General features: G+C 41.4%; 1 protein-coding gene across 3 annotated transcripts in view; it reads right to left on the bottom strand.

The window, feature by feature from the left end:
- Positions 1-5,479: 5,479 nt before the first annotated feature.
- Positions 5,480-16,884, bottom strand: part of LOC307183201 (UDP-N-acetylglucosamine--peptide N-acetylglucosaminyltransferase 110 kDa subunit-like) — a 38,902-nt gene continuing 27,497 nt past the window's right edge. The window contains exons 2-4 of one of the 3 annotated variants that reach the window (XR_013827408.1): positions 12,039-15,445; positions 11,262-11,306; positions 5,480-10,512 (exon numbers count right to left, since the gene is read on the bottom strand). Coding sequence is in view for 1 of the 3 variants with exons in the window: in XM_079915370.1 (XP_079771496.1) it covers positions 12,296-15,445 (3,150 nt within the window). In the remaining 2 variants the exon portion in view is untranslated. Of the gene's footprint in view, positions 10,513-11,064; positions 15,446-16,884 lie in introns of those variants that run through there. The other 2 variants (XR_013827409.1, XM_079915370.1) reach the window with 2 other exon arrangements.

The following is a 16,884-nucleotide window of genomic DNA, read 5'->3' as shown; positions in this document are numbered from 1 at the left end:
TTCCTTATTACCCAAATGCCCCATATCAGTTTCAGTAGGTATCATTATATATTATGGAAATTTTTCTCAGTGACAGTGAAAGACACCCTGAATGAACATCCCCCTGCCCATGACACAGAGATGATGGTCTCAAGCTATCTTGAAGCCATTGGAGTCCACACTATCCGTTACTAATATTAATGGAGGATAAAACTTCATATTCTGTTTGCTCTATATTTGTTAAATCACTTCTTCCCTTCATTAAACTGGATGGCCCATAATTGAGTCTGTAGTGTGTCTATCATTGGAAACTGAACAAAGTTTTGTTGGTTTTATTAATGTCATATGTTTCTAGGGAGGGTTTATTCAATAACTAAGTCTAGTTTCACAGTTACAAATAAATTATGATGTAACTTTGAATAAATTAAGCTCATCATAAAGGAAGGATACTGATAGTTGCTACTACTCCTTCCTTGAGGGGCTCTCGTAAGGCACTAATTAAAGTAACAGAGGTGTATATGTATGCATATATTTTCAATGATATTTGTACAGACTTAAAAAGAACTCTACAGAATGCATTATAAAAACCTTAATGCTGTGTGTCCCTAGTTCCCAGCTCTCTCATTAAACCTACTTAAATGAACACAATCTTATGTTAGGATAGCTATCAGAGTACTCCAAATATTACTTCTTGCAGTACCCTGTCCCAACCATTTGCCATCCTCTTCCCATTAGTCCTCAAGTCAGAAGCCTCGAAGATCTGTTCGTTAATTTATGAACACATTTCTTCATCCAGCCAAGAAAATTGATTGATCCCTTACCAAATTTCAGGCACCATTCTTCAGTATGATTTATAGGCATGTTCAGGAAACACAGCAGTGATTAACACAGATGAATATAGTCTCTCTTGAGCTGAGTGGGGAGACAAAAGTAAATAAGCAAATATAAAATCATAAGTATAGGGCTTCCCTCGTGGCGCAGTGGTTGAAAGACCCCTGCCGATGCAGGGGACACCGGTTCGTGCCCCAGTCCGTGTAGATCCCACATGCCGCGGAGTGGCTAGCCCCGTGAGCCATGGCCGCTTAGCCTCTGCGTCCGGAGCCTGTGCTCCATAATGGGAGAGGCCACAACAGTGAGAAGCCTGCGTACCGCAAAAAAAAAAAAAAAAAAAAAAAATCATAAGTATAAATATGTAAATAAAAATTAAATAAATGGATAGAATAGTGTATCAGGTAAGTGTTGGAGAGAAACAGCAAGCAGGGAAGGGAGATGGAGATTGTTAGCTGGTAGGAGGAGACTGCGATCTGAAACTAAGTGATCGATGAGGGCTTTCTGGGGAAGATAAAATATAAGAGGGAACTTAAGGTTGTGAGAGGGAGCAAGGTGCATATCTAGGAAGTGAATAGTACAAGCAGAGGGAACAGTCAGATGGAAAGGCAATGAGGCAAGAGTGGGCTTGGAGTATCCAAGGAGCAGAAAGGATGTCAGTGTGTGGAAAACAGAGGGAGCAAAGCGGAGAGGAGAAGGAAACAGACAGGAAAACAGAGGCCCACATTTCTAGGGCTGTGGACGCACTTTGAGGACTTTGCTTTTCCTGTGAAGGAGCCATTGAAGAGACTTAAGTGACATGATCTCACTTTTAACAAGATCTCTCTGGATGCCATGTTGATTAGAGACTGTAGGAGAGTAAGGACAAGCCCCAGAAGACCAATAGTTGATTCAAAGAAGTGATTACTCAAACATAGTCCCCCTCCTCAGTAAGGACGCAGAGCAGGAATCGGCAAATAATGGCCACAAATCAAATCAGGCTCTCAGCCTGGATCTGTGGGACTGTGAGCTAATAACGTCTCACGTCGAGAAAGGTTGTTGAAGAAAAAAGGGTAGGAGAAGTTACAGAAACTGTATATGGCCCACAAAGCCTAACTGCTTAATTCTTTTTTTTTTTTTTAAGGGCAACTCATTCATTTATTGTTTAAAGATTGCAAGACAACATCTGAATTTCTGTAGCACAATTTAAATGTTTTACTTTTTTGATAAAGCAGAGTATAATAGAAAAAACAATTAGTTTCCAGTAATATCTATATCTCTATTCAGAATTAAGTCTTCCACAGACATGTAACCTGGAAACAGAAGCCTGTTACAATAAGCAAAGCTTCAACAGAGCTGCCACTTTTCGGGCCAGGGAAAGGTTCATCCCTATAGGAGGAGGATGTGCTATGTAAAATGGCTGCAAGGTCACAGCCTTGAGGGCGCTGGAAGTCTATTATCCTATCCCACATTAAGTAGTTTGGTGAACTTCAAACGTCCGTTCATCTGCAACCAAGCTGGCAAACTTTAACTGATATTTCAAGCAGGTAAAAAATAAATTAAAAGAAATCCTTACACTGATGTTCCTTGATTTACACTGTTAAATGGTTCATTAACATGTAATTCTGGCTAAGAATTACATTTGAGACTCCTTGCTCAGATTTTGGTTAACAGTACAAATCTTTCAGAAATTCAAGTTCTTATTAATCAATAATTTGTCAGCTAGGATACATTCAGGCATCAGCTGCAACTACAGAATAGGTGCACTGCCTCAGCGCTTTGGAAAGACATAATCTAGAACACTACTAGCAGACAAAATATCTGTTACTAGACAGCACAGGTGCAGTACAGCAAGACAAAAACATATATTCATGTGTGCTGGGGACCAGACGGAGAAAGAGGATTTCACCGCCCAGGGTCACAAGGGAAGGGGTAAGGAACTGAAGTAGCACCGATGAATGGGGTCAGAAGGACCAAGACAACTGATGGTTGCAAGGCAAATTTTATTGCGCTACAGTTGCAGATTATATAGACTAGAAAAAGGAAGGTTGCCAGATGGTGGTTTACATTACCTACAGACTGTCTCGGCTCAAGGTTAACTTCCATGGGAGGAAACCCATAAACCCAGAAGCATCAAAAATAACCTGCATGTGCAGGGGGGAGACAGCTTTGCTTGTCTCATTTTACATTCTTTCTGATCTCTGGGCCCTGGTGATTTATCTCCCATGGAATGGAATAAGGAGGGGAACAAGTAGGGACAGTCCCTTTGAGCAGCGGGGGCATGCCTGGCATGTCTGTAGCCTGCTCTCAAGGCTGACTGCTTCCCACAGGTCCCCCTTTTTTATTTTTTAACTTTTGCTGCAAAATAATTCCATGAAGTTTAGTGCCGAGAGTAGTATACTGTTGCATGAGGATACGAAACAGACATGAGAAGATTAATATCAATAATAGGCAAATTATGGCCAGGGTAATAAATCCTGACAACCTTCCGGTAATCCAAGACTGAGGAGTTAACCACTTTAAATGGTCCAGTAAAGTTTGAATTACATCTTCTGGCGAACTATCATCAAGATGTGTATTTTGTATATCCTGAATTTCAGCATTTAATTTCTTAAGATCAAGACTAATATTATCTGACCACTCAGCAGATGTATTTTTACTTTTTCCCATTCCCAAATACAGTCACTGTACTTTTAAGGAGTAACACACATCCATGTATACTTTGCATGACAAGCTAAACGCATCCTCAATTTTAATGCTGCCATCTGATCTCCAATCCCCAAAATTGCGTTTTTAAATTCATCTAACTTGTTATTAATCTGTTAATCTATGTGACTTTGTAAAGATAAAGCAAGACTGGTATGTTGAGATAACTGATTAGCAAAGTGAGCATGATGAATACTCTGTGAAAGAGCAAGACCGGCAGTAGCCGCGGTAGCAGACAGAGCAGCTGAGGCAAGTAAACTTACTATTAGCCACCCAAGAAAGCGTCTCCTTCTCTGCAAAGCTTTAGAGAGTTCCACCCATGCCTGTACTCCAGTATCTTCATACCAAGGTTCTCTCAGATGTACAGGCACCATAACATATATGGGTTGCTTTAGTATAAGCACAGATTGCGTTCCTGCAGAAGGGAACATACAACTGCTAAAAGTACAATTAACACAGCTAATATTATATCCTCCTTTGGATGAATTACCAATGTTAATAGAACCACACAAACGTGTATATGGAGGAGTAACAGAAGTTCTAACAGGTGTATTGGAATAAGTTAGAGCTAGTTTCCATATATCCCAGTTCTCTTGAAATGTGATAAACCTATCTATGATGGGAATAGAAGAGATAAGAATTGACACCTTGGTATATTTGTTTATTATTCCAAGATGCATTGCAATGTTCAAAATTGGATCCAGGAAAGTTAACGGTCATAAGGGGAGGCAATTGATTTTTTGATTTTCTGTTAAGCATAGTAACCTTATGTCCAGCTATAAATATCCCTTGTCCTCCAAGTAAATAAGTGCTTCATACAGAAATAATTTCCTGAATCTTCACCTGTAACCTTGGCTATAGTAATAGCGGAATCCCTAAGTGGTGAGGCGTATGAGATTTGACCTCTAATATTAAGAGGTTGCCCATTTTATACCAAATGATGGTATCCTTAAGATCCTCTCATCGGCTGGTAGCCGGGCATATAAGAGTAATGTTGGTTCCTGTAAAATGAAGGATGCCTGGAGAGCCTGACAAACTAATTGATTGATCCGTTCCCTCATAAACATCTGTATGCTCATAACTAATAGCCTTTACACATCCAGTTTCCAGATTCAATGGGCTAAGACAGACAGGATGGGTACTAAACCACTTAGTATAATTTACAGACATATTGATTTGTTTTATATTCCCAATAAGAGGCCCATAAACACTTATCATTGTAAAATACAGGAAACTCTGCTTCAGACCAAGATATGGGTTGTAATAGTGGAGGATCAGGTACATAGGCCCAGTAAGTTGCTGCATTAACAGAGGGAACACGTGAAATGGTTGCCAACATAGCCAAAAATAAAGTTACAGGTGTAACAGGATTATTCTGTTGTTTCACTGACTCTTGAGCTCATGAAACCAGTTGTTTAATTTGTCCCCAAGTTGGAACATCACTCCTTTGAGTCGTCCTGGCAAGTGGTCTTCTCTTCCTCTTCTCTTTCTGAATCAACACTGTCAAATTTTCGAGAGAGGTGCAGAGCTTCTTCATCTTCTGAACTAGTTGTGAGCTGTGGCGAGCCATCTATTTGCTTGACTAAGCGCTCAGGAAGCCAGCAAGGTCCAGGCGCTGATCTGGGAAAGATACACACGTGACCACGTCCCCAAATCAACACAGGATCAGGACCACGCCAAGTGCTGGTTAACGGATCTTTCCAGAGGACCTCCGGAGATTGAGAGGCCAATCTTGGCTCAGCCACCAACCTTCCCCCTGCAGAGCAGCCAAATTTGTCAACAGTGAGAACATTTAAAATAAACAGAGCATGATTTATAAGGTTATGTGGCGTTGTTCTATACAATTCCCCCCTTTTTATTTTTTCAATAGTTAGCTTTAAAGATCTATTTGCACGTTCTATAATACCTTGTCCTTGAGGGTTATGTGGAATGCCTGTAATATGGGTAATTCTGTAATGAATTACAAAATGTTGCAAAAGCAGCGGGCCCATTATCTGTTTTAATAATTTTGGGAAGGTTCATGAAAGCAAAACAGTGTAATAAATGAGTGATAACGTGTTTAGTAGCTTCTCCGGTCTGTGCTGTAGCACAGAGGAAACCAGAGTAAGTATCGATAGTGACACGAACAAACTGTAATTTCCCAAAAGACGGGATATGAGTAACATCCATTTGCCATAAATGTCTAGGTAATAATCCACGAGGATTAACAACATAATGTGGAACAGGAAGGTGAGGTAAGCATTGTGGGCATTGCTTAACAATTTGTCGGGCGGCTTCACGAGTAAGGGAAAATTGTGTGTGTAATGTAGCCTCCAACTGACGGTGTAAAGCGTGCAATGGCTGTGCTGCTTGTGAAGCAGTTTGATCATAACTTACCATAATATGAGGGTGTCCAGGACATGGACCATGAGTATCAACAGTATGAAGATAATGAATGCAGTACATTAGCCATTCTTGACAGCATGACGAACGGAAAGGAGGAGTACGGTAAATTGGGACCTGTCCTGCTTTAGGGAAAAGAGATTGAGGAGGAGGAGTAACTTCAACTCTATTCTTGGGAGGAAAATGTACAGGATAAAGATCACGTTTAGATCGAGTTAAAACATCTGCAGTCGCATTAAGTTTAGTCAATGGACCAGGCAAGTTAGAATGAGCACGGATATACAGACCTGCAACAGGACCATCATGGGAACGAATAAGCTGTTGAAGCAAACGAAAAGAGGATGATAATTCAGGGTTATTAGTATGTCCTATGGTCGCAGTCTCCAGAAGAAATCATAAGCTAATAAGATATTTACTATCAGAAAACAAATTAAAGACATAGAAGGCAAATGTTTAAAAGACATAATGACAGCATACAGTTCAACACGTTGAGCTGAAGTCAAGGAAGTTTCTTTAATGAGGTTTGTTCCGTCGTCAATGATTACAGTAGCCACTCCTGAAGAAGAACCGTCCGTAAAAACCAAAGGTACATGAGGAACAGGCTGTTGCCTAATTATAGAAGGAAAGATATGAGTTAAGTTTGCTGAATTGGATCAATTTATCAGCAGGGTAATGGCGTTCCAAGGTACCTGAAAATCCTGCAAGAGCAAGACCCCATTCATTACTATGTTGAAAAAGCCAATTTTGTTGACTAACTGAATAAGGGATAATAATTTGAGAAGGTTCTATACTTATAGGTTGTAAGCATCTAGTTCTACCTTGCATTACTAAATTATTAATAAGTTCATAATAAGGGTTAATAACTTTAGAGGGTGTAGTTTTCATATGAATCTATTCAATAATTCCAACAGTTTGCCATAAGATGGCAGTAGGCACATGAGGAGTTGGACAAATTATTAAGAAAATTGGAAGGTGAGTATGAATTCTAGTTAATTGTGTAGAACTGATAGATCTATTGACTATTTGTAAAGCTTGAAATCCTTCTGGAGTCATAGAGCGTGAAGAAGAAGGATCTGAGTCACCTTTAAGAATATCAAACAAAGGCTGTAATTGAGCAGTAGTAAGTTTTAAGGAAGGCCTTAGCCAATTAATATCTCCAAGTAATTTTTGTAAAGCATTTAATGTTTTTAAATTATCAACTCGAATTTGCAGTTTTTGAGGCCTAATAGTAGTGTTATCAATATATTTTCCCAAATATAAAAATGGAGATTGTCTTTGAATTTTTTTGAGGCAGTGACCAAGCCAAATGATTGTAAGGACTGTTGTAAAAATTGAAAAGCAGTCTCTAATAAAGAAATATTATCAGTGGCTAAAAGCATATCATCCATATAATGTATGAGATATAACGATGGAAACCTTTTTCTCACAGGAGTCAAGGCCTGAGCCACATATTTTTGGCATAATGTAGGACTATTTGCCATGCCCTGAGGCAATACTTTCCATTGAAATCTCCTCATGGCTTCCTTAAAATTTAAGGCAGGCAAGCTAAAAGCAAAATGTTTTCTATCTTCAGGAAACAAAGGAATAGTGAAAAAACAATCTTTTAACTCTATAACTAAAAGATGATAATTATGTGGTATGGCTGTTGGAGAGGGTAGGCCTGGTTGAAGAGCTCCCATTATTAGCATAGTTTTATTAACAGCTCTTAGATCCTGTAATAACCTATATTTTCCAGATTTTTTCTTGATAATAAAAATAGGAGTATTCCAAGGACTACTGGAAATTTCTAAATGCCCTAATTGTTCCAGTACTGATTGTTCTGCAGCTTCTAATTTCTCCTTTGTGAGGGGCCATTGGTCCACCCATACAGGGTCATCAGTCAGCCAAGTAATTGGATCAGCAGTGAGTGGAGGAGAATCCAAGGCTCCTAAGAAAAACCCAAACCTTGTCTATCATTTTTTATTTTCACATCAATAGGATGGACAGTTCCTTGTTGATTTGTTCCCAGCCCTTTTGTGGGAAGAAATCCTTGATCCAACATCATATTAGAGACTTGAGAATTTGGACTATAAAGTAATACTCCCATTTCTTTTAATATATCTCGGCCCCAGAGGTTTAAAGGCAGCCCAGGCAAAACATAAGGCTGGAAGTATCCTGAATGGCCCTCACTATCTTGCCATAATAATAACTGACTACTTTGCATAGGAGAAGAACTTTGTCCTATTCCGTGAAGTTCTGTAATAGTAGGACTAATGGGCCAACGTTTAGGCCAGTGTATCTGCGTCATAACAGAGACATCAGCTCCAGTGTCTAACAAACCTGAAAAAACCTTTCCATTAATGGTTCATTTCATTTCTGGACGTTCTTTCCCTATCTTCTGAATCCAGTAGGCAGCATTAGACGATCCAAAAGCCTTTGTTTCTCTCTTTTGATGTTGTAAAATTTGTCCATGAAGTACAAAGGGCAAAAGTAGCAATTGTGCAATTTTATCAACAGGAGAAATAATTGTTGTATTTTTAATAGTTTGTGCCATGACTTTTATTTCTCCTTCATAGTCAGAATCTGTGACTCCTGGCATAATAGTTAAACCTTTCATGGTGACACTACTTCTTCCCAATAATAGTCCCATCAAACCCTTGGGTAAAGGTCCACAGATGCCCGTAGAGAGGGCCTGAGGACCCATTTCAGGAGTTAATACATATCGGGCGGAGGTACTGAGCTCCAGTCCTGCGCTTCCTGGTGTTGCTCTGGAGAGCGAGGATATTGTATGTTTCTGTTTTTGGTTAATGTCTGATTGATAATTTGAGGAGGATACACAGACATTGCCCTTATTATTTGTTGGGGCCAGGGAAGGCCCCGGGAGGAGTTCCCCGACAGTGGTGGCCCATCCTTGTGGGCCACTGAGCAACAATCTTGTGCCCAATGTTTTCCCCTATTGCATGTAGGGCATAAACCAGGGATTTTCTGACCATCTGGAGGTTTCTGAGTAGGGAAGGAAGGACTAGGGTTAGAATTAAAAGATCTACATTCTCTAGCAAAAGGACCTGCCCTTTCCGCATTTAAAACAAGTCTTCGTTTTCTTTTGGTTGTTTTTAAACCCCACTTTAGTTAATGCTGCAGCCACAGCAGCACCCTGTATATAAGTAGGCCCAATGTCTGCACAAAGGCGAATATAATCCTCCAATGTTCCCCGTTTTCTCCAAGGTCGAATCGCAGCCTGAGACGCATTATTAGCATTCTCAAAAGCAAGTTGCTTAACTACAATTGTACCAGTGAGTCCGTCCACAAGGAGTCTCCCCACTGCCTGTGACAACCTATCTACAAAATCAGCATATGGTTCCTCAGGTCCCTGTCTAATTGTTGAAAGATCCTCAGTTTTGTGTGTAGAAGGACATTTCCTCCAGGCTTGTAATGCCAAATGATTTATTTGAGGATAAGCAACAAAGGGATAAGTTAATTGATCTTGCAAAGAAAGATACTGTCCTTCCCCAATCAGCATATGATAATCAACTGGAATATTATGGGCAGCATTCTTTTCTGCTTGTTCAGCAGCCCGTTCATAAAAATCAAACTTCCATATTAAATAATCTCCACCATTTAAACAAGCTCGTGCAATAGACTTCCAATCAGCGGGGGGAAGAGCTTCTCCTGTCAACCATAGCAGCAGTAAAAGGAGCAGTGGGCCCATATTGAGCACAGGCAGATTTTCAATCTTTCAAAACTTTCAAAGGGAGAGCCTGATGCTCCCTAGTAGCTTGTTGAGGATTATTAGGACCAGGTCTTTCTATGACGGGACAACAGAAAATAGGATCTTCTCCTCGTTTTATGGCTCCTTGTACAGCGCGCTGCAAGGGACTCAGCATTTTTACAGATGTAGATTTTTGAGCAAGACAGTCCTTATTAACCTGCAGCTTTTTCACTGACTTATCTATCACAGCCATTAGAAAATCATCCTCAGGATAGTTCTCTCTTTTATGTTTACAAGCCTCATCTGTTAAGTCAAAATGTTCCTCTTCATCTAAACTATTTAAATTAATTAGCTCTTTCGGTTTAGGAAGTGGCGACACAGTAGCTGATAATACAGTCTCTCCTTCTGTCAGAGGCTTATGTTTTTCTGACTTTACATTCAAATCAACACTATCATGAGAAGCAGCTAAACATATTTTTATCAGATTCCACAAACTATATGTAACAACAGGAGTATGAGTAGGCCCTCGAGACTCTTAATAATTTTTTAAATCTTCTCCAACTTTCTGCCAGATTTCTATGTCAACAGAGCCGCCATCAGGAAACCAGGGAGATACACCATGGATATGCTGTAAAAATTCAGTCAACTGTGAGGTAGAAACTTTATTACCCCGAGCTTTAAGCATCGAAAGTAAAACCTGAGCAAATAATTCACACTCCTTTGAGCCCTTTGGCCCCATCTTATTTTACTTCTGACTATTGCCTTATGCCGCTATTCGTTTCACTTTTACTGGTGGCCACACATATTTTGCATAAGGGTTCTCTTACCTGCACTTTCTTTTTCTTTTAATTGCCTTCACGCTTCAGGTCCCTGTTCGAGTGCCACTTGCCGCGGACCAGCCGGAGAAAGAGGATCTCACCGCCCAGGGTCACAAGGGAAGGGGTAAGGAACTGAAAGTAGCAACGACGGATGGGGTCAGAAGGACCAAGACAACTGATGGTTGCAAGGCAAATTTTATTATGCTACAGTTGCAGATTATATAGACTAGAAATCGGAAGGCTGCCAGATGGTGGTTTACATTACCTACAGACTGTCTCGGCTCAAGGTTAACTTCCCTGGGAGGAAACCCATAAACCCAGAAGCATCAAAAATAACCTGCATGTGCAGGGGGGGAGACAGCTTTGCTTGTCTCATTTTACATTCTTTCTGATCTCTGGGCCCTGGTGATTTATCTCCCATGGAATGGAATAAGGAGGGGAACAAGTAGGGACAGTCCCTTCGAGCAGCGGCCTCATGCCTGGCATGTCCTTACCTGCTCTCAAGGCTGACTGCTTCCCACACATATGTTGCCTTGTTTAAGCCTCAAGCCCTCGATCCTTTGTTGAAATACAATAATTTCACTCCTATGGTTTTCAATACCAAAAACTCAACCTCCAGGAGGGCTAAAGTCTAATTTGTACTCCAAACCAAGTAGCAGTGCAGTTCACTACTACTGAGGCTGGATCCATAAAGACTTCAAGACCACGTCCAGAAGACAAGTTATTATATATAATACCCTAGAAGGTCTGAAACATAATTATCATATACATAGCTGGTCCTTCAGAGCTTTTTACCTATAACATGTTTTTTGATGAAAGTTATTTAATGTACTGGAGATAACTGTGACTTACTGATCAAATATTTGAATACTTATACTTACCTGGGATTTCAGTTCTGCTGAAAGAAAAAGGAAGAACAGGACTCACTAAAAAAAAAACAAACTTTAGAAATGAAAGTAAAAATCTTAACACACACTATCACTTTTGGAAGCAGCACAGAGGGGCAGTCAACGGTAAAACACTGATGAAATAGGTCAAAACTCTGGGCCAAAAATCCATTGTCGTTATCATCAGTGACAGTACCACAACTGTGCCCTTCAGAATTAATAATCACTCCTAAGGATCTTCATTTGGCACCAGATGATGCGTTTAAGAGAAACGCTCTGGGAGGTTTTGAATCAGACTTGGTTTTTTGTTAGCCAAGTTACAGGAGAATTTTTAAAGTGGGGGGAGGGGAAGAAGGAAACGGACCAGGAAAAGAATTTAAGCCATCATCTATAAACCAACAAGGCACTGATCGTTCCAAACATTATGTCAGAAACTAAAATGACTGATATAGGCTCAAGTGGTTTATAAAACCTATAAAAAGACTACACCAGCAAAGTCCCCATTTATCTGTAGAGTTCAGAAACTAAAACAAGGAATATTTTAGCTTAAAACCTTATCTCAAGAGAATCATATACACTTCACATGAATAAAAATACCTGAAACCAAACATTTTTAAAAGCTCCAATACCCCAAATATAAAGAAAAATATTAATCCAGAAGACTCAATCAATCCATGATAATCACAGAACGGCTGGGCAATCTCTATCTCCCTTCCACACTAACCATCCATCCCATGGAAGACCAAGGGAGATCAGACCTTCCACACTTACCTTCCAGACCTTCCAGACACCTGGCTGCTGCAAAATTCTATGGAGACTCCTTGTGGAACAGCAGTTTCCCATCTCTTGTGTCTCTCCCTATCATGATCATGATCATGCAGGAAGCAAGTCTGGCTGTGCTATTTCTTATCATTGTCTGTCACCCATCTGCAGCATGGTATTGTACAGATAAGGAAAAAGTAGTTCCCTTTCCCCCAGAAGGTTGAGGCTCAGGTACAGGGTAATTCTCCTGTGCACACAGTCCTTATTTAGGCCGACTCAGTGACTTCAACAGGCTTAATCATGTGATCAGGTTTGTTGCCAGCTGCGTAATGCTCCCACATCTGTAGATAGAGCCGCTCTAGGTCCACTGTGTATTGTTTGGTGTTGAACAGAGGGCTAGATGTTCTCTGCTTCCAGACTTTGCCACGAAGTTTCTTCAGGTATTCTAGATCAGTTCCCAGTTTCACAGCTATGTCTTCATATTCTTGTCTATTTTGAGCAATAAGCTCAAGACAGCCTAAACAAGTGAGCTGGGAAGCTGCAACTCGGGAAGCAAGAGTCTCTCCTGGCATAGTCACCATGGGTGTCCCTGACCAAAGGACATCCATCCCTGTGGTGTGTCCATTACAGAGTGGAGTGTCCAAGCAGACATCAGCCAGCTGGCCTCTCCGAACATGTTCCTCTTTAGGAGCAACAGGTGAAAAAATGATACGGTTCTGGGGAAGGCCCATGTTTTGTGCATAGTGTTGAATATTAGGTTCTCCTACTGCTGGAAAACGCAACAGCCACAGTACACTATTGGGAACACGCTTCAGAATATTTGCCCACATCTGCAAAGTAGATGGGTCAATTTTATACAACTGATTAAAGTTACAGTACACAATGGCATCTTCCGGTAACCCGTACTGAGAACGTGTGGTTACAATAATGGTACGGGGAACCTCCTCTCCAGTGGCAGCCTTAATGTTGATCTGGGTAGTTGCCAGTCCATTGCTAAGACTGAATCCATTAATTGTTATCTGAATTTGTCCTCTGTTAATCATTTCAATAACTGCCTCTGCAATAGTATTCATAGGAATGACAGGCATATTAAGAGCCGTATTACTGCTGTCTGCATTGTCTCCTCCATCAGGACATTTCATCTTGACAATCTGCACATCTGGGAGACTATCAAGAAATGCTTTGAGGTCGATGCCATTCAGCACAATCCGATTGTCATAAATGTGCCCATTGGACTGAAAATCGATGACTGCTTTCTTCTTCAGGTGAGGGAACATATTAGCATGATCACCAATAAAGAAAGTATGGGGCATATAAGCCAGTTTCTCAGAATACTGCTCAGCAACTTCAGCAGGTGAAGTTTCCTGATCTGTGATGATATAATCCATGAAAAGCACGCCACTGGTCCCAGGGTAGCCCAGCCACATTGCCTGAATAGGAGCTGGCCTGAGAGCAAAGAGTTCATTTCGAGCACCCCTGGTATAACCATTCATATTTACAAGGATGTGTATACCATCTTGATGGATGCGATCAGCTGCTTTCCCATTGCATGGAATCTGAGAAAGATCAATGAAATGATGGGCTTCTGCCATCACCTTCGCTCGGAAGTTTGTGCCATCATCTGGGCTCAGGGCATAACAGAATACCTCAAATTTATCAGGATTGTGCATGCCTGGAATAGACTGCATAAGATGAGAAGTAGGATGATTCCCAAAGTCAGAACTCACGTATCCTACACGCAGTCGACCATCACTGAGCTTCAAGTCTTTTGGATGTTCGTACGGTGGTTTATGAAGGACACCGATCTCATCCAAGCAGAGGTTCCCGTGGCTCTCAGCAATAGCCTTCCTGAAGCCATGAGAAAGAGGATAGAGCATACTATGATGAGGCTGCACAGAAGGCAACCTATTCTTCTCCAGCTGGTCAGCCACAATGCTGACCAACTTCTTCATTCGCTCATCGTAGTCTGTCCAATCACAGACAATCTGCAGGCAATGAGCCAAATCACAATAAGCGTCAGGAAAATCAGGTTCAAGCTTCAGAGCAGTGCGATAAGAAGCAATTGCTTCTGGAATATTCCCTGAATACTTGTGAATGGAAGCCAGATTGCTGTGGGCATCCGCAAGTGCAGGGTTAATCTGAATGGCACGAGTATAACACTGCAAGGCTCCCTGAACATCCTGCATCTCCTTTAGAGTGTTTCCCATGTTACAGTAGGCATCAGCAAAGGTAGGACTGATTCGAACAGCCTCCTTATAATGCATCAGAGCTTCCTGCAGTTTTCCCTGCTGCTGCAATACACTTGCTAAATTTGAATGGGCAACAGCAAACTCTGGGAAGACTTCTAATGCTTTACGATACAAGCGAACTGCCTCTTCAATGTTCCCCTGGTCTCCTTTGATATTGGCTAGGTTATTCAGAGAGTCTGCATGGGTGGGACACAGCCGCAGAGCTGTATTATAACAATCTTCTGCTTCGGCAACACTGCCCTTCTCTTCCAGAGCGTTGGCTAGGTAGCAGTAAGCATCAGGGAAATGTGGTTGCAATTCAATAGCTCGCCTGTAGGTGTCTATTGCCAGATCCATCAGGCCTTGCTCATAGTATACACAAGCCAGGTTGGCATGTACCACTGCATGATTTGGGTTCAAGCTTAGGGCACAAAGGTAAGCTGCCACAGCTCTGTCAAAAATCCGTGCCTCTTTCAAGACATTTCCTAAATTGATATAAGCATCCAGAAAACTGGGGTCAAGGGTGACAGCCTTTTCAAAGTGATGAATTGCAAGCCAAATCTCCCCTTGTGCATTGAAAACACAGCCAAGATTACTCCAAGCTACTGCAAAGTTCGGTTGCGTCTCCATTGCTTTCAAATAACATGCCTTGGCTCCTTCCAAGCGACCCAGGGCTTTGAGCAGGTTCCCCAGGTCACTGCGAACACAGTACAAATCAGGATTGCACTGAAGAGCAGAGACGTAAGCTTGTACTGCCCCTTCCATGTCGCCTGCTGCTACCAAAGCGGCTGCCAGGTTAATATAACCATCGATGAAATCTGGTTTGAGATGCAATGCATGCCGGTAATGCTCAATTGCTTCCTGCAACTGCCCTCTTTCCTTGTACACATTCCCCAAATTCGAATAGGCTTCTGCCAGAAGAGGGTTCTGTTTAATTGCCAGAGTACTAAAGTGGGCAGATCTGTCCAGCCTTCGACACTGGAAGTGTAGAGATGAAAGTAATAAAAGTACTCCAGTATTGTCTGGCTCTTGTCTCCACAGCTGCATGCAGTGTTTCTCAGCTGCCTCAAAACTTCCTGCCTGATATTCTCGATGTGCCAACTCAGCTAACCCTTGGAAGGAAAGCATACGTTTCGTTGGTTCTGTGCTGTCGGCCACGTTGCCCACAGAAGACGCCATCTGGAGCTTCTGGAGAGAGTGAGAAAAGGGGGTAATTGAGTCCCGCTGCCGCCACTACTGGCAAGAATGTTTCTAGAGGTAGCAAATATGAGGGCAGCAGCCGTACCACTGCTTTGGCAGGCTTAAGCGGCGGCAACAGTTACAGGCACCGAACCTTAGGAACTCTGGTTGGTCGTCTAACTGTCACGCTCTTGAAATCTTAATTCTTAACCCTGCCCTCTTCCACCATTTTTCTCCTAATCAGGGAATAAAAATTACCTATACACTTGCCTTAGAAGAAATCAAAAGTCAGTAGTCCAAACACTTTTCAAAATTTTGTTTTCTGCCTAGTTGGAAAGGAAATACATGATTGACTTTACTTCATCATTCATATAGTCAATGTGGAAAACATTAGGGCCGTGAATTTCAATACAGTAAGATCAGAAAATTTTAAATTGGCCTTCCCAAACCACTAATAAGTAACCGATGTTGTATATAATGCTAAAATCTTAGAGACTGAGTTTGATATTTTAAGAGTTCTGAAAGGATTAGCTAATTTCTCCTCATCATATTTCTCATGCCTCAAACCTGAGTATTACTTTTTTAAAAATAAATTTATTTATTTTTATTTTTTTATTTTTATTTTGGCTGCGCTGGGTCTTCAATGCTGCGTGCAGACTTTCTCCAGTTGCGGCGAGCGGGGGCTACTCTTTGTTGCGGTGCCCGGGCTTCTCATCACAGAAGCTTCTATTGTTGTTCCACAACTCTATGGGTTCCTTTTTAGGTCCTATGAAGAACCCTAGAAATTAATTCATGTAATTATAGGTTTTTGCAAAATTGTCAAAAGTGAGATATTTTCACTTCCATCAGGTAAGACCAGCGTCTCTTTCTTTGCCAATTTTCCTTCTATCATATTCCACTATGTTGGATCATATTGGAATGGCCACAGGCTTTTTTGAAATCTGGCTAAGGAGATTTTCTTTTGTTCTGTGGTACGCGGACCTCTCACTGTTGTGGCCTCTCCCGTTGTGGAGCACAGGCTCTGGACGCACAGGCTCAGCGGCCATGGCTCACGGGCCTAGCCGCTCCGCGGCATGTGGGATCTTCCCGGACCGGGGCACGAACCCGTGTCCCCTGCATCGGCAGGTGGACTCTCAACCACTGCGCCACCAGGGAAGCCCTAAGGAGATGTTTTAAGTGAGGCTATTATGTGATTTTCAGACACCACCATATGTAATTGACTATATACTATCCCATTACAGGAATAACTTCCAGTACTCATACTGACTACTCTACTGACTTAACTAGCACAAGACACAGAAGCATAAGGACAAAAACCACCTTACAATATAGCCATGTCTTGCACTTCACAGCTCTCAAAGCATGTGCGATTGAAGAAGAAAAAACCAACTGAAAAGTACAAAACCAGAAGCTATTCTGTGGAAAATTATTTCAATCATCAGGCATGT

Source organism: Stenella coeruleoalba, assembly GCF_951394435.1.
Source record: "Stenella coeruleoalba genome assembly, chromosome: 3".
In the NCBI taxonomy this organism is placed as follows: Eukaryota; Metazoa; Chordata; class Mammalia; order Artiodactyla; family Delphinidae; genus Stenella; species Stenella coeruleoalba.
The sequence above is the reverse complement of the archived record's forward strand: the minus strand, read 5'-3'. Positions and strand labels throughout refer to the sequence as shown.